Genomic DNA, 22,811 nt, shown 5'->3' with positions numbered 1-22,811 from the left:
ACACAGTGGCACACAGAGTAACACACACAGTGGCACATACAGTGGCACACACAGTGACACACAGAGTAACACACACAGTGGCACACACAGTGGCACACACAGTGACACACAGAGTAACACACACAGTGGCACACACAGTGGCACACAGAGTAACACACACAGTGGCACATACAGTGGCACACACAGTGACACACAGAGTAATGCACACAGTGGCACACATAGTGACACACAGAGTAACGCACTAAGTTACACACAGTGACCCCACCCCCCACCACCAAACCATCATCTCCCAGACCATCCATAACCTCATCACCTCAGGGGACCTCCCATGCACCGCCTCCAACCTCATAGTCCCACAACCCCGCACCTCCCGCTTCTACCTCCTGCCCAAAATCCACAAACCTGACTGCCCCGGACGACCCATCGTCTCAGCCTGCTCCTGCCCCACCGAACTCATCTCCGCATACCTCGACACGGTCCTGTCCCCATTAGTCCAAGAACTCCCCACCTACGTTCGTGACACCACCCACGCCCTCCACCTCCTCCAGGATTTCCGCTTCCCCGGTCCCCAACGCCTCATCTTCACTATGGACATCCAGTCCCTGTACACCTCCATCCCCCATCACGAAGGACTCAAAGCACTCCGCTTCTTCCTTTCCCGCCGTACCACCCAGTACCCTTCCACCGACACCCTCCTTCGACTGACCGAACTGGTCCTCACCCTGAACAACTTTTCTTTCCAATCCTCCCACTTTCTCCAAACAAAAGGAGTAGCCATGGGCACCCGCATGGGCCCCAGCTATGCCTGCCTCTTCGTAGGGTATGTGGAACAATCCATCTTCCGCAACTACACTGGCCCCACCCCCCATCTTTTTCTTCGCTACATTGATGACTGTATCGGCGCTACCTCGTGCTCCCACGAGGAGGTTGAACAGTTCATCCACTACACTAACACCTTCCACCCCAACCTCAAATTCACCTGGACAGTCTCGGACTCCTCCCTCCCCTTCCTAGACCTTTCTGTTTCTATCTCAGGCGACCGAATCAACACGGACATCTACTACAAACCAACCGACTTCCACAGCTACCTGGACTACACCTCCTCCCATCCTGCCCCCTGTAAAAATGCCATCCCATTCTCCCAATTCCTTCGTCTCCGCCGCATCTGCTCCCAGGAGGACCAGTTCAAAATACGTACAATACAGATGGCTTCCTTCTTCAAGGACCGCAATTTCCCCCCCGACGTGGTCGACGGTGCCCTCCACCGCATCTCCTCCACTTCCCGCTCCTCCGCCCTTGAGCCCCGCCCCTCCAACCGCCACCAGGACAGAACCCCACTGGTCCTCACCTACCACCCCACCAACCTCCATGTACAGCGCATCATCCGCCGTCACTTCCGCCACCTCCAAACAGACCCCAGCACCAAGGATATATTTCCCTCCCCTCCCCTATCAGCTTTCCGTAGAGACCACTCCCTCCGCGACTCCCTTGTCAGATCCACACCCCCCACCGACCCAACCACCACTCCCGGCACCTTCCCTTGCAACCGCAGGAGGTGCAACACTTGCGCCCACACCTCCCCCCTCACTTCTCTCCAAGGCCCCAAAAGAAACTTCCCCATATCCGCCACAGATTCACCTGCACCTCCACCCACATCATCTACTGCATCCGCTGCAGCTGGTGTGGCCTCCTCTATATTGGGGAGACAGGCCGCCTACTTGCGGAGCGATTCAGAGAGCACCTCTGGGCCACCCGGACGAACCAACCCAATCACCCTGTAGCACAGCATTTCAACTCCCCCTCCCACTCCACCGAGGATATGCAGGTCATTGGACTCATCCACCGCCAAACCACAACAACGCGACGGTCGGAGGAGGAGCGTCTTATCTTCCGACTGGGAACCCTCCAACCACAGGGGATGAACTTGGACTTCACCAGTTTCTTCATCCCCCCTCCCCCCACCTTGTCTCAGCCGAATCCCTCCAGCCCGGCACCGCCTTCCTGACCTGCAGTCTTCTTCTTGACCTCTCCGCCTCCACCCTACTCCGACCTATCACCCTCACCTTGACCTCTTTCCACCTATCACATTTCCAACGCCCCTCCTCCAAGTCCCTCCTCCCTACCTTTTATCTTCTCCTGCTGAACACTCTCTGCTCATTCCTGAAGAAGGGCCTGTGCCCGAAACGTCGAATCTCCTGTTCCCTGGATGCTGCCTGACCTGCTGTGCTGTTCCAGCAATAAGGTTTCAACTTTGATCTCCAGCATCTGCAGACCTCACTTTCTCCACACACAGTGACACACAGAGTAACGCACACAAACGGATACATTCATACATTTAAAAAAGAAACAAGTATTTCTTTTTCTCTAATTTACTGGATAAAGGTAACAGTGTACAGTGGGAGAAACAGCTGGTTTCCTTCAGACTTCAGATGTTTTTACTGCACAGAGAGAGAGAGAGAGAGAGAACCACACAATCTAACTTTCTGTCAGTCTGAAGGCTTCCCGTCATATCGTTCACAAACACAAGCAGTTGAGTTGCCAGCAACCAATCAGAGCTGTCATTTGGGGGTGATAAACTTTAGCATCTGTGGTTAGTCTCAGTTGCACAAACCAATCAGCAACCTGCTGCCACTGTCCCTACCTCACAGCCCATTTACAAAGAACATCCCCCCTCGCTCACTCTGTCGCTCACTCTGTCGCTCACTCTCTCATTCACTCTCTTGCTCACTCTCTGATTCACTCTCTTGCTCAATCTCTCATTCACTCTCGCTCACTTTCTAGCTCACTCTGTCATTCACACTCTCATTCACTCTCTCACTCACTCGCTCACACTCTCATTCACTCTCTAACTCTCTCATTAACTCTCTCGCTCACTCTCTCGCTCATACTCTCATTCACTCTCTCATTCACTCTCTCGCTCACACGCTCGCTCACTCTCTCGCTCATACTCTCATTCACTCTCTCATTCACTCTCTCGCTCACACGCTCGCTCACTCTCTCGCTCATTCTCTCATTCAATCTCTCATTCACTCTCTCGCTCACTCTCTCGCTCACTCTCTTGCTCACTCATTCACTCTCGCTCATTTTCTCGCTCACTCTCTCATTCACTCTCTCGCTCACTCTGTCGCTCACTCTCTCGCTCATTCTCTCATTCAATCTCTCATTCACTCTCTCGCTCACTCTCTCATTCACTCTCTCGCTCACTCTCTCATTCACTCTCTTGCTCACTCATTCACTCTCGCTCATTTTCTCGCTCACTCTCTCATTCACTCTCGCTCACTCTCATTCACACTGTCATTCACTCTTGCTCACTCTCTCACTCACTCTCTCGCTCACTCTCTCACTCACTCTCTCGCTCACACTCTCATTCACTCTCTAATTCACTCTGTTGCTCAATCTCTCATTCACTCTCGCTCACTCTCTAGCTCACTCTGTAATTCACCTCTCATTCACTCTCTAACTCTCTCATTCACTCTCTCGCTCACTCTCTCGCTCACACTCTCATTCACTCTCTCATTTACTCTCTTGCTCACTTATTCACTCTCGCTCATTTTCTCGCTCACTCTCTCATTCACTCTCACTCACTCTCATTCACACTGTCATTCACTCTTGCTCACTCTCTCGTTCATTCTCTCGCTCACACTCTCATTCACTCTCTCATTAATTCTCTCGCTCACTCTCTCGCTCACACTCTCATTCACACTCTCATTCACTCTCTCATTCACTCTCTCATTCACTCTCACGCTCACTCTCTCACTCACACTCTCATTCACACTCTCATTCACTCTCTCATTCACTCTCTCATTCACGCTCGCTCACACTCTCATTCACTCACTCTCTCGCTCACTCTCTCGTTCATTCTCGTTCACTCTCTCGCTCACTCTCTGTTTCACTCTCTCGCTCGCTCATTCACTCTCTCGCTCACTCTCTCGCTCACTCTCTCATTCACTCACACACTCTCATTCACTCTCGCTCACTCTCATTCACTCTCTCGCTCACTCTCATTCACTCACTCACACTCTCATTCACTCTCTTCTCACTCTCTCATTCACTCTCTCGCTCACTCTCTCATTCACTCTCATTCACACTCTCATTCACTCTCTCGCTCACTCGCTCACTCTCTCGCTCACTCTCTCGCTCACTCATTCACTCTCATTCACTCTGTCGCTCACTCTCTCGCTCACTCTCTCGCTCACTCATTCACTCTCATTCGTTCTCTCGCTCACTCTCTCGCTCACACTCTCATTCACTCTCTCATTAACTCTCTCGCTCACTCTCTCGCTCACACTCTCATTCACTCTCTCATTCACTCTCACGCTCACTCTCTCACTCACACTCTCATTCACTCTCTCATTCACTCTCTCATTCACTCTCTCATTCACTCTCATTCACTCACTCTCTCGCTCACTTTCTCATGCACTCTCTAGCTCCACTCTCATTCACTCTCTTATTCACTCTCTCGCTCACTCTCTCGCTCACTCTCTCATTCACTCACTCACACTCTCATTCACTCTCGCTCACTCTCTCATTCACTCTCGCTCACTCTCTCGCTCACTCTCTCATTCACTCACTCACACTCTCATTCACTCTCGCTCACTCTCTCATTCACTCACTCACACTCTCATTCACTCTCGCTCACTCTCTCATTCACTCTCTCGCTCACTCTCTCGCTCACTCTCTCATTCACGCTCTCGCTCACGCTCTCATTCACTCTCTCGCTCACTCTCTCGCTCACTCTCTCGTTCATTCTCGCTCACTCTCTCGTTCACTCTCTCGCTCACTCAATCACTCTCATTCACTCTCTTGCTCACTCTCTCGCTCACTCTCATTCACTCACTCACACTCTCATTCACTCTCTTGCTCACTCTCTCCTTCACTCTCTCGCTCACTCTCTCGTTGACTCTCTCATTCACTCATTCACTCTCATTCACTCTCTCGCTCACTCTCTCGCTCACATTCTCATTCACTCTCATTCACTCTCTCGCTCACTCTCGCTCACACTCTCGCTAACTCTCTCGCTCACTCTCTCGCTCACTCTCTCGCTCACTCTCTCATTCACTCTCTTGCTTACTCTCGCTCACCCTCTCGTTCACTCTCTCGCTCACGCTCTCATTCACACTCTCATTCAATCTCTCGTTCACTCTCGTTCACACTCTCATTCACTCTCTTGCTCACTTTCTCGCTCACTCTCTTGCTCACTCTCTCATTCACTCTCTCGCTCACACTCTCATTCACGCTCTCATTCACTCTCTCATTCACGCTCTCGCTCACTTTCTCGTTCACTCTATAGCTCACTCTCTCGCTCACGCTCTCATTCACGCTCTCGGTCAGACTCGCTCACTCTCTCACTCACTCTCTCATTCACTCTCTTGCTCACTCTCTCATTCACTCTCTCGCTCACTCTCTCATTCATGCTCTCATTCACTCTCTCGCTCACTCTCTCGCTCACGCTGTCATTCATGCTCTCACTCACGCTTTCGCTCACTCTCTCGTTCATGCTCTCGCTCACTCTCTCGTTCACGCTCATATTCACTCTCTCACTCACTCTCTCATTCACTCTCGCTCATACTCTCATTCACGCTCTCGCTCTCGCTCAGTCTCTCGTTCATTCTATAGCTCACGCTCTCGCTCACTCTCTTGCTCACGCTCTCATTCACGCTCTCGCTCAGTCTCGCTCACACTCTCATTCACGCTCTCGCTCACTCTCTTGCTCACGCTCTCATTCACGCTCTCGCTCACTCTCTCGCTCACACTCTCATTCACGCTCTCGCTCACTCTCTTGCTCACTCTCTTGCTCACTCTCTCATTCACTCTCTCGCTCACTCTCTAGTTCACTCTCTCATTCACAGTCTCACTCACACTCTCATTCACACTCATTCACTCTCTCGCTCACTCTCTCATTCACTCTCTCGCTCTCTCTCGCTCACACTCTCATTCACTCTCTCGCTCACTCTCTCGCTCACACTTTCATTCACGCTCTCGCTCACTCTCTTGCTCACACTCTCATTCACACTCATTCACTCTCTCGCTCACTCTCTCATTCACTCTCTCACACACACTCATTCACTCTCTCACTCACTCTCTCACTCACACTCTCATTCACGCTCTCGCTCACTCTCTTGCTCACTCTCTCGCTCACTCTCTCGCTCACACTCTCATTCACTCTCTCGCTCACACTCTCATTCACTCTCTCGCTCACACTCTCATTCACGCTCTCGCTCACTCTCTAGTTCACTCTCTCATTCACTGTCTCGCTCATTCTCTCGCTCACACTCTCATTCACTCTCTCGTTCACTCTCTCGCTCACTCTCTCATTCACTTTCTCGCTCACTCTCTAGTTCACTCTCTCATTCACTGTCTCGCTCACTCGCTCACACTCTCATTCACTCTCTCGCTCACACTTTCATTCACACTCTCATTCACTCTCTCGCTCACACTCTCATTCACTCTCTCGCTCACACTCTCATTCACCCTCTAGCTCACGCTCTCGCTCACTCTCTCACTCACACTCTCATTCACTCATTCACTCTCATTCACTCTCTCGCTCACTCTCTCACTCACTCTCTCGCTCACTCTCGCTCACGCTCTCATTCACTCTCTCGCTCACTCTCTTATTCACTCTCTCATTCACACTCTCATTCACACTCTCATTCACTCTCTCGTTCACTCTCGCTCACACTCTCATTCACACTCTCAATAACTCTTGCTCACTCTCTCATTCACTCTCTCATTCACTCTCTCGCTCACTCTCTCGCTCACTCTCTCGTTCACTCTCTCGCTCACACTCTCATTCACACTCTCGTTCACTCTCTCGTTCACTCTCTCGCTCACACTCTCATTCACACTCTCGTTCACTCTCTCGCTCACACTCTCATTCACACTCTCATTCACTCTCTCATTCACTCTCTCGCTCACTCTCTAGCTCACTCTCTCATTCACTCTCTCGCTCACACTCTCATTCACACTCTCGTTCACTCTCTCGCTCACACTCTCATTCACACTCTCATTCACTCTCTCATTCACTCTCTCATTCACTCTCTCGCTCACTCTCTAGCTCACTCTCTCATTCATTCTCATTCACTCTCTCGCTCACTCTCTCATTCACTCTCTCATTCACTCGCTCACTCTCTCGCTCACACTCTCATTCACACTCTCATTCACTCTCGCTCACACTCTCATTCACTCTCATTCACTCTCGCTCACTCTCTCATTCACTCTCTCATTCACTCTCTCGCTCACTCTCTCGCTCACTCTCTCATTCACACTCTCATTCACACTCTCATTCACTCTCTCGTTCACTCTCTTGCTCACATTCTCATTCACTCTCTCGTTCACTCACTCACTCTCTCACTCACTCTCTTGCTCACACTCATTCACTCTCTCGCTTACTCTCTTGCTCACTCGCTCACACTCTCATTCACGCCCTCATTCATGCTCTTGCTCACTCTATAGCTCACTCTCTCGCTCATGCTCTCATTTACGCTCTCATTCACTCTCTCGCTCACTCTCTAGCTCACTCTCTCATTCACTCTCATTCACTCTCTCGCTCACTCTCTCATTCACTCTCTCATTCACTCTCTCGCTCACTCTCTAGCTCACTCTCTCATTCACTCGCTCATTCTCTCGCCCACACTCTCATTCACTCTCTCGTTCACTCTCGCTCACACTCTCATTCACGCTCTCGCTCACTCTCTCATTCACTCTCTCGCTCACTCTCTCGCTCACTCTCTCATTCACTCACTCACACTCTCATTCACTCTCACGCTATCACTCACTCCCACACTCTCTCTCATTCAGTCTGTCTCTCACACTAGTCTCTCACTCACTATCTCTCAGTCTCTCTCTCTCTCTGTTTCTCTGACACACACACACTCTTACACTGTGTCTGGTCAGTTTTACTCTCATGTGTCGTGTATATCACTCCAGGTTTGTTCTCGTCTTCTCACTGGACCCAGTATTTTATTCATTTTTATCTTCTGTTTTATCTTTCTCTCCACACTCTCTCTTCATGTTTTTATTTAATCTCTGGTAGAATTTAATAATGATTATAATCGAATAGCCGACTCCCATTCCTCATTGTTATGTTTGTAAAGCCCAACGTTCAATCTCATTTGATTATCTTTAACAAACTGATGATTATCCAAAAGTTGTGATTGTGACTGACAGGCACAGTCCTGCTGCTGGGTGAGAGATTGTGGGACAGGGAGGGGGGGTGGTCTGTAAACATTGTGGCAGACTGACAACATTGTTACAGCACAGAACAGTGTCTGTGGGGCTTTCCTGAAGGAACACCTCATGATCCCACCTCCCCCTGCTCCCCCACCATCCCCCAATATCCACCACCGCCCCCAAACAGCCTTCTCCGGGAATCCCTCTGCATTCTTCCTTTTCCGATAATCGACTTCCAGCACGAAAGCCTTGGTTGAACATGCCTCCACCACACTCTCAGACACACCAAGGAACCAGTCCAAACTTCTCCAATCCCCCCACGTCGCTGACGTTCCCCATTCCTGGAATCAGGTGCTTGTGAACATTTTCTGCAGCCTCTTTAATGCCTTCACAGAATTCCTAAAATATGGCGCCCAGAGTGGGACACAGCATTCCAGCTGAGGCCAAAATAGTGTCTTACACAATTTAACATCACCTCCTTGCTGTTGTACTCTATGACTTATTGACAGAGTCTGAAACTCTTCTGGACTAGCTGTATAAACACTGTGGCTACAAGAACAGGTCAGAGGCTAGGAATACTGCAGTTACTCAACCCCTGTCTTCCAAAGCCAGTCCACCATCTACAAGTTTACAAGTCAGGAGTGTGATGGAATACTCCCCCATTTCCTGTCTGGGGGCAGCTCCAACAACACTCAAGAAGCTTGACACCATCCAGGATAAAGCAGCCCCTCCCCTTGATTGACCTCACATCCACGAATATCCACTCCCCCCACCACAAACACTTGTGGACCAAGAAATGTTGCAGAAACTCACCAAAGATCCTCAGACAGCACCTTCCAAACTCACAACCACTTCCAGCTAGAAGGACAAGGGGCAGCAGATACAGGGAAACACCATGCCCTGTATTATCCAAGATGTCTCCAGGAAGTCATGTTACACAGAACTATGTAAATTCACCCCCGGAGCTCCTTCCTGCTCCCTAGTTCTGAGTGCAAGGTGGATGTGTATAAAGACCCAATTCTTTACACCATTTCCAAAGTCAACAATTCGATTTCCCTCAACTACTGTTCCTCCTGCACGGTTACCAGCCCCACCCACACTATCCACCTCTCTCCTTGGTGCCCATTAAAATCTCATCCTTGGCACATCTCCTTATGTGCCTGGGTGTCGAATGTTGCCTGACTTTGCTTTAGTGGACAACATTGAAATGTTTCACTATGTTTAAAGGCACTATATAAATGTAAGTTGCTATTGTGATAGTTTTCAGAGTGGTCTACCAGTGGGCGGCACGGTGGCCCAGTGGTTAGCACTGCTGCCTCACAGCGCCTGTAGACCCGGGTTCAATTTTCGACTCAGGCGACTGACTGTGTGGAGTTTGCACATTCTCCCCGTGTCTGCGTGGGTTTCCTCCGGGTGCTCCGGTTTCCTCCCACAGTCCAAAGATATGCGGGTCAGATGAATTGGCCATGCTAAATTGCCCGTAGTGTTAGGTTAAAGGGGTAAATGTAGGGGTATGGGTGGGTTGTGCTTCGGCGGGTCGGTGTGGACTTGTTGGGCCGAAGGGCCTGTTTCCACACTGTAAGTAATCTAATCTAATCTAATCTGTTGGACACTCTTGACATACACATGGATTTAATGTCACTTGTGTAATGGTATGTCTTGGGGATGTTGCTGGATTTCATGTGGTGGGGGCAAGATATAAATAGAAAAGGCAAATATAGAGAATTTCAACACCATCTAATGAATGGTGGGTAATACCTATTATCTTTGATCTACAATGTACATTTACAAGTTCCCCTCCAAGTCTCTCCCCATCCTGATTTAGAAATATATCATTGTTCCTTCACTGTCGCTGGGTCAAAATCCTGGAATTCCCTCCCTAAGGACATTGTGGGCCAACCTACAGCAGGTGAATTGAAGTGGTTCAAGAAGGCAGCTCACCCCCACCTTCTCAAGGGGCAACTAGAGACGGGGAATAAATGCTGGGCCCAGCCAGTGACACTATTCCATTAACATAAAACTAGGCTCTCTGAGGTTGCAGATGATATCGAGGTAGGTGGTGTAGTGGACCATGATGGAGATTATCTCAGAGTACAATAAGATCTTGGTCAGATGAGCCAATGGGCCAAGGAGTGGCAGATGGAGTTTAATTTAGATCAATGAGAAGTCCTTGGAAAGACAAACCAGGGCAGCACTGAAACAGTATATGGTAAGGTAATGGGGAGTATGACCAAACAGAGAGACATAGGGATGCAGGTATATAGTTCTTTAAAATGTGGTCACAGGTACACAGGATAGTGAAGAAGGCGTTGGTATGCTTGCCTTTATTGGTCACAGCATTGAGTATAGGAATTGGGAGGTCATGTTGTGTCTGAAGAGGACATTGGTTAGGCCACTTTTGGAATATTGTGTGCAATTCTGGTCTCTCTGCTGTAGGATGTTGCTAAACATGAAAGGATTCAAAAAAGATTTACAAAGATGTTGCCAGGGTTGGAGGGTGTGAGCTGCAGGGAGAGGCTGAACAGGCTGGGGCTGTTTTTCCTGGAGCTGAGAGGTGACCTTGTAGAGATTTGAAAAAATCATGAGGGGCCTGGATAGGGTTAATATACAAGGGTGGGAGAGTCCAGAAGTAGAGAGCATAGGTTTGGGGTGAGAGGGGCAAGATTTTAAATGGACCTGAGGGATAACTTTTTCACGTAGAGGGTGGTGCGTGTATGGAATGAGCTGCCAGAGGAAGTAGTGGAGGCTGATACAATGCAACATTTAAAAGGCATCTGGATGGGTATATGAATAGGAAGGGACTAGGTCAGATTGGGATATCTGGTCAGCATGGGTGAGTTGGACTGAAGGGTCTGTTTCCCTGCTGTATGACCCTTGACTGATATATGCAGCAGACCCCTCTGCTGAATCTCCTTTGTGAGTTTTACCTTTAATTTTCATTGTCTCTCTGTGTTCTTCCAAAATGAATTATTTACTTCTCGTCTGCATTGAATTTAATCTGCACTTACCTGTCCACTCCATTCACCTGTCCGCTCCATTCACCTGTCTGTCCACTCCATTCACCTGTCTGTCTACTCCATTCACCTGTCTACTCCATTCACCTGTCTACTCCATTCACCTGTCTGTCTGCTCCATTCACCTGTCTACTCCATTCACCTGTCTGTCTGCTCCATTCACCTGTCCACTCCATTCACCTGTCTACTCCATTCACCTGTCTGTCTGCTCCATTCACCTGTCTGCTCCATTCACCTGTCTACTCCATTCACCTGTCTGTCTGCTCCATTCACCTGTCTGCTCCATTCACCTGTCTACTCCATTCACCTGTCTGTCTGCTCCATTCACCTGTCCACTCCATTCACCTGTCTGTCTGCTCCATTCACCTGTCCACTCCATTCACCTGTCTGTCTGCTCCATTCACCTGTCCACTCCATTCACCTGTCTACTCCAGACCTGTCTGTCTGCTCCATTCACCTGTCCGCTCCATTCACCTGTCTACTCCATTCACCTGTCTGTCTGCTCCATTCACCTGTCTACTCCATTCACCTGTCTGTCTGCTCCATTCACCTGTCCACTCCATTCACCTGTCTGTCTGCTCCATTCACCTGTCTGTTTACTCCATTCACCTGTCCACTCCATTCACCTGTCTGTCTGCTCCATTCACCTGTCTGTCTACTCCATTCACCTGTCTGTCCACTCCATTCACCTGTCCGCTCCATTGACCTGTCCGCTCCATTCACCTGTCCGCTCCATTCACCTGTCCACTCCATTCACCTGTCCGTGTCCCCTTCTGTACTGTCATCCCCACAGTTCATGATGTTTTCAAAGTGTGTAATTTCTGCAGTTTTCAAACACAGACTTACACTCACAGAATCCCTCCAGTGTGGAAGCATGCCATTTGGCAAATCAAGTCCACACTGACCCTCCCTGTCACCCTGCATTGCCCGTGGCCTACACAGCTTTGGATTGTGGGAGGAAACCCACACAGACACGGGGAGAATGTGCAAACTCCACACTTTCAGTCGCCTGAGGCGGGAATTGAACCCGGGTCTCTGGCGCTGTGAGGCAGCAGTGCTAACCACTGAGCCACCGGGCCACCTGTCAGATGTCTAGGATTTCAATATATAACATTATGTGTAATACATAATTGGAAGGGCAAATCTCCCAACCCTGGAGATCCTTTAAAAAAACTTTCCCAAGATGAGTTATTTGGATGTAGTGAGTTGTCTGTGAGAGTCAGTTTGTCTGACTGTCAGTGTGTGGGGAATTATTACTGCTCTGGTCTTTCTCGGGTATGGGCAGTCCTGTCTCATGTAGTTTTCCTGAGTCTGAGTCATTAGAACATGAGAAAAAGGCGACTGTTTCACAGCACACTGTGTCTGTCATAAAATCCAACAGAATAATCCATCTATTGCAGCATGTTCAGTAGTTACAGAAAACCAACTTTGTCATTTTGGGAGAATAATTAAAGATGATTAATGCAAGGACTGGTGTTGTATTTTTAAGGATTCTTGAGCTGTCTAGCTGTGTGCCTGTGGCGTTGTGCTTGTTTGGCGGTATTATTGGATGTGACGTGTCTGCATATAAGGCTGGCTGAGCCCCCGAGTGCAGCTTTCAGTCGATGGACGGCAGGAACATCAAGAGATATTTACAAACTCGGGCCCCAGTCCGATTGAGCAGATTTAACTGCTTCCGGGGGAGCAACGTTAACGGCACATCGTTCCAAAACCAGTTTGGCAACCCATAAGTGAATATTGCAGGGGTGAGGAGGGGGGACAGCTGGGAATTCATAGGCAATGGATGTATGGAGCAGCGAAGACAATGGGAATAGTGTGGCAGACTGGGAGAGTTTCATCAATGCCATTCAATGTGACACTGAGCAAGGTACAAAGTGGGGAACGGGGGCAGGGGGGAACGGGGCAGGGGGGAGCGGGGGCAGGGGGGAGCGGGGGAAGGGGGGAACAGGGGCAGGGGAATGGGAGGGGGGGAACGGGGGCGGGGGAATGGGGGCAGGGGGGAACGGGGGCGGGGGGGAACGGGGGCGGGGGGAACAGGGACAAGGGGGAACGGGGGCAGGGGGTAACGGGGGCAGGGGGTAACGGGGGCAGGGGGAATGGGGGCAGGGGGGAACGGGGGTGGGGGAATGGGGGCGGGGGGTTGGGGTTTACTTGCTGTCTCCTTGCTGGCTCTTATTGAATCTACGACAGTTTGGAATTTGGGAACTTCGTGCAAGAAGCGAATCATCAATATTGGGGAAGTCTGGGCCAACGCTGAGCCTCCGTCGTTTTTCTCATCGATGAATCTTTCCCTGAAATTCCCAGGTTGGGGTGGGTGGAGGGAGGAACTAACTGAAGATTGAACACATTTTACTGGGTTCAAGGGGCTGCCACAATGGGTCAGAGGCTTGTCCTCAGTTTATTAATGGGTCTGGGTGGGGGAGCGGAATGTGGAAGGGGGTTGGTTGTGGAAGTGAAAGGAATGGGGCAGGGTACGAGGGGTGGGGGTTGTCAGTTTGAGCCAGGGGCTGCGAGTCTAAGGAAGGGTTGCAGTGTGGGGGAGAGGGTTGTTTTGTAGGTATGGTGGTTTCTGTTGTATTCCCTGCTGTTCTCATGATTCTAGTCCGCGTCTCGGCTGTTTGCAATGATCAGGATGTTAACAAACTGCAGAGTGAGAGATTCTCACGGGGAACATCGATCTGATTAAGAGTCTGACTGAAATCAATGAGTTGTCTTCCGGGGGTGGTTCAGGTCAATGGTACTGACGCGTTGGAGGGTGAAACTGGAAAATCACAGAAGACAGAAGGGAATAGAAGGGAATGCTGATGGTGTGAGAGGAATGAGAATGGGGGAGGTTGGCTCACGTGGAGACGAAACACTAGCATGGCTCTGTTGGGCCGAATAGCCTGTTTTGAGTTTACTTTGTAATTCTGTGTGAAATATTCCAAAGGCTTGGAATAGTTCTGATTTTCCCTGTCACTACCACCCCTTTCCTCCCACCTCCATCACCACTTCCTTTGCACCTTCTTTTATTTCTCTCATGGGGTCACCAAGCACGGAAACAGACGCATCGGTCCAACCCATCCATGCCGTCTCATTTCCCAATCTAAAACTAGTCCCCTTGCCTGCGTTTGGCTCATACCCCCCTAAGCCTTTCCTATTCATATACCTCTCCAAACGTCTTTTAAATGTTATAATTGTATCTGCCTTCCACCACTTCCTCTGGCTACATGACCTATACTTGTGTGCAAAGGTTGCCCTCAGCCCATTGCCCCAGTTGATCAAGATCCCTTTGTAATCTTCGATAACCGTCTTCACTATCTGTTCCTGACCTGTCCCTGAAGAGCCCCTGACCCTCAGTGAGAGAGTGGTCAGTGTTAATGCTTTACCGTGATCCGTGTGGGTAATCACAGTCAAACCTGAGTTTGCCCTCTCCCCACAATCAAACATATCCCACTACTCACCTCCTCACTCACAGCGATGTGAGGGTCATTGACTGGGCTCTGTATTTATTGCCCGTCCCTAGTTGCCCCTTGAGAAGGTGGGGGTGAGCTGCCTTCTTGAACCGCTGGAGTCCTTGTGCTGTAGGCAATGTCACCACAATGTCCCTTAGGTCAAATGGATTTTGCCCCAGCAACAGCGAAGGAATATTGTTGAGGAGGACTTTATAACGTCAAGGCCTGCTCAAATCCAACATCTAGATCAATCCTGTGTTTCAATCCAGCGACATTTTTATTGTACTTGTCTTCTTTCATCAGTAGAAGCTTGTTTGAGGTAGAAATTCTGTCAGTTTCACCCCCATCCCTCTTTATTATTTCAGGAACATTGCAATTGCCTGTGGTCCCTTCTTTGTATCTGTGGCTGAGACCATATTCACAGATGGGCTAAGTCTGTTCCTGTGCAATGGCGATCAGATGTGCCTCTGAGGCGTTAATGTCAAACCATGAAGCAGAGTGCCAGGGGTGAGGCAGCGAGGACTTCGGGAATAGATGAGTTAAATCTGAGCTGTCAGTGCTCATTCTGCAAATCACTGGCAGACACTCTGTGTGAAAATAAAGCCCAATTAACAGTACAAAGCAGTGACCTTGCTGGAATGGGGGCAAGGAAGCTGTCTTCTGTACTCCGAGGATATCATGAGCACAGTGAACGTGTGACTGCACACGTACTCTCAGAGCACAGACCGAGGCGGAGATCTTCCTGCAGGCACTGTCGGGTGGTGGAGCCAACCTGTGTCCGCGTCTCTCTGAGTGTGACTGAAATTTGCTGACCACCTCTCCACACTCTCTGCACCTCCTGAGACCACAAACCTTTCTCTCCCAGCCTGAAGCTAACGTCATGGATAGAGAATTCCCAACCCCCTGAGTGAAGACATTACTCCTCGCCCCAGTCTGAAATGAAGAGTCCCTTATCCCGAGAGGGTGCCCTCCTCCTCCAGTGTTCTAGACTCTCCAGATAGCCCCCTGAACCCCACAGCACTTTGGTCAGCCTTGGTTGCCCTGGTTCCAATGCAGTGCTGATGTTCCTCTGGTACAGACACTCAGTCAGCTTCCCAGCAAGACACTGAGCACGATCCCGACGTTGGGGAGAGGGGCTGCGATGTTTCCTTGGCCAGAAGTTGTGGATTTGCACCAGGGGGGAGGTATTTTAGAGTGAGGAGATGATTAGGAGGGAGAGCAGAGATTGAAACATCTCAACAACATTCCACAGTCTCTGAGGGGACCAACCAGTAACTGGTGCAGCAGGACAGAATGAGAGCAGGGCAGCGGGGAGGGTCACTGAAGGGAGTTGGGGATAGTATTGTTTCAAAGGGCCGCATGGACACTGATCTGACTCTCTTTTCACAGTTCTGTGTGCAGAGAGGGTGGGCCAGGTGACAAAGACATACCGTGACATTGAGGCTGTCACACACTTGCTGGAAGAGGTGAGTCAGCAGCACGTCCATCAATATAAACACATTCCACATTCTCACGGCTGGGAGGGTCACGAGTTGGAGAGGAGGAAAATATTTCAAAACTAAACAGGACTGAATTTCACTCAGTGAGCTGCTGTGATCTGGGATGTGGTCTCACAGAGACCACAGAAGCTAATTCCGTCAGAACATTCACACAGACTTTGTTAAATGCATAAAAGGAGAAATCTGAGGGGAGACCAGGGGGTGGGAGAGGGGATTTATAACTTTCTTCACAGAGCTAGCACAGTCAGGAGGGGCCACATGGCCTCATTCTGTGCTATCTCCTCTCTATGATATTGGTCTCTGAGGTTTCTGATAAGAGCAAAACTTGAGATGGACCTTGTGTCCACTGCTTATGATCCAAAACTCAAAATGACTGACCATTCCTGCTTATCCCCACAGCGTGAATAGACTGTACCCCAGTGAGAGTCAGTGTATGTGGGACTGTACCCCAGTGAGAGTCAGTGTGTGTGGGACTGTACCCCAGTGAGAGTCAGTGTGTGGGGGACTGTACCCCAGTGAGAGTCAGTGTGTGTGGGACTGTACCCCAGTGAGAGTCAGTGTGTGTGTGGGACTGTACCCCAGTGAGAGTCAGTGTGTGTGGGACTGTATCCCAGTGAGTGTCAGTGTGTGTGTGAGACTGTACCCCAGTGAGAGTCAGTGTGTGTGGGACTGTAACCCAGTGAGAGTCAGTGTGTGTAGGACTGTACCCCAGTGAGAGTCAGTGTGTGTTGAACCTGTACCCCAGTGAGAATCAGTGTTTATGGGATTAGATCCCAGTGAGAGTCAGTGAGTGTGGTACTGTACCCCAGTGAGAGACAGTATGTGGGACTGTACCGCAGTGAGAGTCAGTGTGTGAGAGACTGCACCGCAGTGAGAGTCAGTGTGTTTATGGGACTGTAACACAGTGAGAGTCAGTGTGTGTGTGAGACTGTACCCCAGTGAGAGTCAGTGTGTGTGTGTGGGACTGTACCCCAGTGAGAGTCAGTGTGTGGGGGACTGTACACCAGTGACAGTCAGTCTGTGTATGGGACTGTATCCCAGTGAGAGTCAGTGTGTGGATGGGACTGTATCCCAGTGAGAGTCAGTGTGTGTGGGGGACTGTACCCCAGTGAGAGTCAGTGTGTGTGTGTGGGACTGTACCCCAGTGAGAGTCAGTGTGTGGGGGACTGTACACCAGTGACAGTCAGTCTGTGTATGGGACTGTAACACAGTGAGAGTCAGTGTGTGTGTGAGACTGTACCCCAGTGAGAGTCAATGTGTGTGTGTGGGACTGTACCCCAGTGAGAGTCAGTGTGTGGGGGACTGTACACCAGTGACAGTCAGTCTGTGTATGGGACTGTATCCCAGTGAGAGTCAGTGTGTGTGGGGGACTGTACCCCAGTGAGAGTCAGCGTGTGTGGGATTGTAACCCAGTGAGAGTCAGTGTGTGAGGGGGACTGTACCCCAGTGAGAGTCAGTGTGTGGGGGACTGTACCCCAGTGAGAGTCAGTGTGTGTGGGACTGTATCCCAGTGAGTGTCAGTGTGTGTATGGGACTGTACCCCAGTGAGAGTCAGTGTGTGTATGGGACTGTATCCCAGTGAGCGTCAGTGTGTGGGGGACTGTACCCCAGTGAGAGTCAGTGTGTGTGGGGGACTGTACCCCAGTGAGAGTCAGTGTGCGTGGGATTGTAACCCAGTGAGAGTCAGTGTGTGTGGGGGACTGTACCACAGTGCGAGTCAGTGTGTGTGGGACTGTATCCCAGTGAGTGTCAGTGTGTGTATGGGACTGTACCCCAGTGAGAGTCAGTGTGTGTATGGGACTGTATCCCAGTGAGCGTCAGTGTGTGGGGGACTGTACCCCAGTGAGAGTCAGTGTGTGTGGGGGACTGTACCCCAGTGAGAGTCAGTGTGTGTATGGGACTGTATCCCAGTGAGAGTCAGTGTGTGGGACTGTACCTCAGAGAGAGTCAGTGCGTGTGTGAGACTGTACCCCAGTGAGAGTCAGTGTGTGTGGTACTGTACCCCAGTGAGAGACAGTATGTGGGACTGTGCCGCAGTGAGAGTCAGTGTGTGGGACTGCACCGCAGTGAGAGTCAGTGCGTGTGGGACTGTACCCCAGTGAGAGTCAGTGTGTGTGGGAGGTGTACCCCAGTGAGAGTCAGTGTGTGTGTGGGACTGTACCCCAGTGAGAGTCAGTGTGTGTGTGGGACTGTGCCCCAGTGAGAGTCAGTGTGTGTGTGGGACTGTACCCCAGTGAGAGTCAGTGTGTGTGGGACTGTATCCCAGTGAGTGTCAGTGTGTGTGTGAGACTGTACCCCAGTGAAAGTCAGTGTGTGTGGGACTGTAACCCAGTGAGAGTCAGTGTGTGTAGGACTGTACCCCAGTGAGAGTCAGTGTGTGTTGGACCTGTACCCCAGTGAGAATCAGTGTTTATGGGATTATATCCCAGTGAGAGTCAGTGTGTGTGGTACTGTACCCCAGTGAGAGACAGTATGTGGGACTGTACCGCAGTGAGAGTCAGTGTGTGAGAGACTGCACCGCAGTGAGAGTCAGTGTGTTTATGGGACTGTAACACAGTGAGAGTCAGTGTGTGTGTGAGACTGTACCCCAGTGAGAGTCAGTGTGTGTGTGTGGGACTGTACCCCAGTGAGAGTCAGTGTGTGGGGGACTGTACACCAGTGACAGTCAGTCTGTGTATGGGACTGTATCCCAGTGAGAGTCAGTGTGTGGATGGGACTGTATCCCAGTGAGAGTCAGTGTGTGTGGGGGACTGTACCCCAGTGAGAGTCAGCGTGTGTGGGATTGTAACCCAGTGAGAGTCAGTGTGTGAGGGGGACTGTACCCCAGTGAGAGTCAGTGTGTGGGGGACTGTACCCCAGTGAGAGTCAGTGTGTGTGGGACTGTATCCCAGTGAGTGTCAGTGTGTGTATGGGACTGTACCCCAGTGAGAGTCAGTGTGTGTATGGGACTGTATCCCAGTGAGCGTCAGTGTGTGGGGGACTGTACCCCAGTGAGAGTCAGTGTGTGTGGGGGACTGTACCCCAGTGAGAGTCAGTGTGCGTGGGATTGTAACCCAGTGAGAGTCAGTGTGTGTGGGGGACTGTACCACAGTGCGAGTCAGTGTGTGTGGGACTGTACCCCAATGAGAGTCAGTGTGTGTGGGACTGTATCCCAGTGAGTGTCAGTGTGTGTATGGGACTGTACCCCAGTGAGAGTCAGTGTGTGTATGGGACTGTATCCCAGTGAGCGTCAGTGTGTGGGGGACTGTACCCCAGTGAGAGTCAGTGTGTGCGGGGGACTGTACCCCAGTGAGAGTCAGTGTGTGTATGGGACTGTATCCCAGTGAGAGTCAGTGTGTGGGACTGTACCTCAGTGAGAGTCAGTGCGTGTGTGTGACTGTACCCCAGTGAGAGTCAGTGTGTGTGGTACTGTACCCCAGTGAGAGACAGTATGTGGGACTGTGCCGCAGTGAGAGTCAGTGTGTGGGACTGCACCGCAGTGAGAGTCAGTGCGTGTGGGACTGTACCCCAGTGAGAGACAGTGTGTTTATGGGACTGTATCCCAGTGAGCGTCAGTGTGTGTGTGAGACCGTACCCCAGGAGAGTCAGTGTGTGTGGGACTGTACCCCAGTGAGAGTCAGTGTGTGTGGGACTGTAACCCAGTGAGAGTCAGTTTGTGTAGGACTGTACCCCAGTGAGAGTCAGTGTGTGTTGGACCTGTACCCCAGTGAGAATCAGTGTTTATGGGATTATATCCCAGTGAGAGTCAGTGTGTGTGGTACTGTACCCCAGTGAGAGACAGTATGTGGGACTGTACCGCAGTGAGAGTCAGTGTGTGAGAGACTGCACCGCAGTGAGAGTCAGTGTGTTTATGGGACTGTAACACAGTGAGAGTCAGTGTGTGTGTGAGACTGTACCCCAGTGAGAGTCAGTGTGTGTGTGTGGGACTGTACCCCAGTGAGAGTCAGTGTGTGGGGGACTGTACACCAGTGACAGTCAGTCTGTGTATGGGACTGTATCCCAGTGAGAGTCAGTGTGTGGATGGGACTGTATCCCAGTGAGAGTCAGTGTGTGTGTGTGGGACTGTACCCCAGTGAGAGTCAGTGTGTGGGGGACTGTATCCCAGTGACAGTCAGTCTGTGTATGGGACTGTAACACAGTGAGAGTCAGTGTGTGTGTGAGACTGTACCCCAGTGAGAGTCAGTGTGTGTGTGTGGGACTGTACCCCAGTGAGAGTCAGTGTGTGAGGGGGACTGTACCCCAGTGAGAGTCAGTGTGTGGGGGACTGTACCCCAGTGAGAGTCAGTGTGTGTGGGACTGTATCCCAGTGAGTGTCAGTGTGTGTATGGGACTGTACCCCAGTGAGAGTCAGTGTGTGTATGGGACTGTATCCCAGTGAGCGTCAGTGTGTGGGGGACTGTACACCAGTGACAGTCAGTCTGTGTATGGGACTGTATCCCAGTGAGAGTCAGTGTGTGGATGGGACTGTATCCCAGTGAGTGTCAGTGTGTGTGTGTGGGACTGTACCCCAGTGAGAGTCAGTGTGTGGGGGACTGTACACCAGTGACAGTCAGTCTGTGTATGGGACTGTATCCCAGTGAGAGTCAGTGTGTGGATGGGACTGTATCCCAGTGAGAGTCAGTGTGTGTGTGTGGGACTGTACCCCAGTGAGAGTCAGTGTGTGGGGGACTGTATCCCAGTAACAGTCAGTCTGTGTATGGGACTGTAACACAGTGAGAGTCAGTGTGTGTGTGAGACTGTACCCCAGTGAGAGTCAGTGTGTGTGTGTGGGACTGTACCCCAGTGAGAGTCAGTGTGTGGGGGACTGTACACCAGTGACAGTCAGTCTGTGTATGGGACTGTATCCCAGTGAGAGTCAGTGTGTGTGGGGGACTGTACCCCAGTGAGAGTCAGCGTGTGTGGGATTGTAACCCAGTGAGAGTCAGTGTGTGAGGGGGACTGTACCCCAGTGAGAGTCAGTGTGTGGGGGACTGTACCCCAGTGAGAGTCAGTGTGTGTGGGACTGTATCCCAGTGAGTGTCAGTGTGTGTATGGGACTGTACCCCAGTGAGAGTCAGTGTGTGTATGGGACTGTATCCCAGTGAGCGTCAGTGTGTGGGGGACTGTACACCAGTGAGAGTCAGTGTGTGGGGGACTGTACCCCAGTGAGAGTCAGTGTGCGTGGGATTGTAACCCAGTGAGAGTCAGTGTGTGTGGGGGACTGTACCACAGTGCGAGTCAGTGTGTGTGGGACTGTACCCCAATGAGAGTCAGTGTGTGTGGGACTGTATCCCAGTGAGTGTCAGTGTGTGTATGGGACTGTACCCCAGTGAGAGTCAGTGTGTGTATGGGACTGTATCCCAGTGAGCGTCAGTGTGTGGGGGACTGTACCCCAGTGAGAGTCAGTGTGTGTGGGGGACTGTACCCCAGTGAGAGTCAGTGTGTGTATGGGACTGTATCCCAGTGAGAGTCAGTGTGTGGGACTGTACCTCAGTGAGAGTCAGTGCGTGTGTGAGACTGTACCCCAGTGAGAGTCAGTGTGTGTGGTACTGTACCCCAGTGAGAGACAGTATGTGGGACTGTGCCGCAGTGAGAGTCAGTGTGTGGGACTGCACCGCAGTGAGAGTCAGTGCGTGTGGGACTGTACCCCAGTGAGAGTCAGTGTGTGTGGGAGGTGTACCCCAGTGAGAGTCAGTGTGTGTGTGGGACTGTACCCCAGTGAGAGTCAGTGTGTGTGTGGGACTGTGCCCCAGTGAGAGTCAGTGTGTGTGTGGGACTGTACCCCAGTGAGAGTCAGTGTGTGTGGGACTGTATCCCAGTGAGTGTCAGTGTGTGTGTGAGACTGTACCCCAGTGAGAGTCAGTGTGTGTGGGACTGTAACCCAGTGAGAGTCAGTGTGTGTAGGACTGTACCCCAGTGAGAGTCAGTGTGTGTTGGACCTGTACCCCAGTGAGAATCAGTGTTTATGGGATTATATCCCAGTGAGAGTCAGTGTGTGTGGTACTGTACCCCAGTGAGAGACAGTATGTGGGACTGTACCGCAGTGAGAGTCAGTGTGTGAGAGACTGCACCGCAGTGAGAGTCAGTGTGTTTATGGGACTGTAACACAGTGAGAGTCAGTGTGTGTGTGAGACTGTACCCCAGTGAGAGTCAGTGTGTGTGTGTGGGACTGTACCCCAGTGAGAGTCAGTGTGTGGGGGACTGTACACCAGTGACAGTCAGTCTGTGTATGGGACTGTATCCCAGTGAGAGTCAGTGTGTGTGGGGGACTGTATCCCAGTGAGAGTCAGTGTGTGTGGGGGACTGTACCCCAGTGAGTGTCAGTGTGTGTATGGGACTGTACCCCAGTGAGAGTCAGTGTGTGTATGGGACTGTATCCCAGTGAGCGTCAGTGTGTGTGGGACTGTACCCCAGTGAGAGTCAGTGTGTGTGGGGGACTGTACCCCAGTGAGAGTCAGTGTGCGTGGGATTGTAACCCAGTGAGAGTCAGTGTGTGGGGGGGACTGTACCCCAGTGCGAGTCAGTGTGTGTGGGACTGTACCCCAATGAGAGTCAGTGTGTGTGGGACTGTATCCCAGTGAGTGTCAGTGTGTGTATGGGACTGTACCCCAGTGAGAGTCAGTGTGTGTATGGGACTGTATCCCAGTGAGCGTCAGTGTGTGGGGGACTGTACCCCAGTGAGAGTCAGTGTGTGTGGGGGACTGTACCCCAGTGAG

At 51.0% G+C, this 22,811-nt stretch overlaps 1 protein-coding gene across 2 annotated transcripts in view; it reads left to right on the top strand.

The window, feature by feature from the left end:
* The window catches only part of LOC122546669 (trafficking kinesin-binding protein 1-like), an 86,760-nt gene that overhangs the window by 5,691 nt on the left and 58,258 nt on the right, over window positions 1-22,811 (top strand). The window contains exons 1-2 of one of the 2 annotated variants that reach the window (XM_087977709.1): window positions 12,874-13,050; window positions 16,007-16,083. The exons of the other annotated variant lie outside the window; for it this stretch is intronic. Coding sequence (XP_087833835.1) covers window positions 12,963-13,050; window positions 16,007-16,083 — 165 coding nt within the window. The 5' untranslated portion in view covers window positions 12,874-12,962. Of the gene's footprint in view, window positions 1-12,873; window positions 13,051-16,006; window positions 16,084-22,811 lie in introns of those variants that run through there. 2 annotated transcript variants of the gene reach the window in all.

Source organism: Chiloscyllium plagiosum, unplaced genomic scaffold, assembly GCF_037043375.1.
Source record: "Chiloscyllium plagiosum isolate Xiang-an unplaced genomic scaffold, Cpla_swu_hap1 HiC_scaffold_32, whole genome shotgun sequence".
Classification (NCBI taxonomy): Eukaryota; Metazoa; Chordata; class Chondrichthyes; order Orectolobiformes; family Hemiscylliidae; genus Chiloscyllium; species Chiloscyllium plagiosum.
The sequence above is the reverse complement of the archived record's forward strand: the minus strand, read 5'-3'. Positions and strand labels throughout refer to the sequence as shown.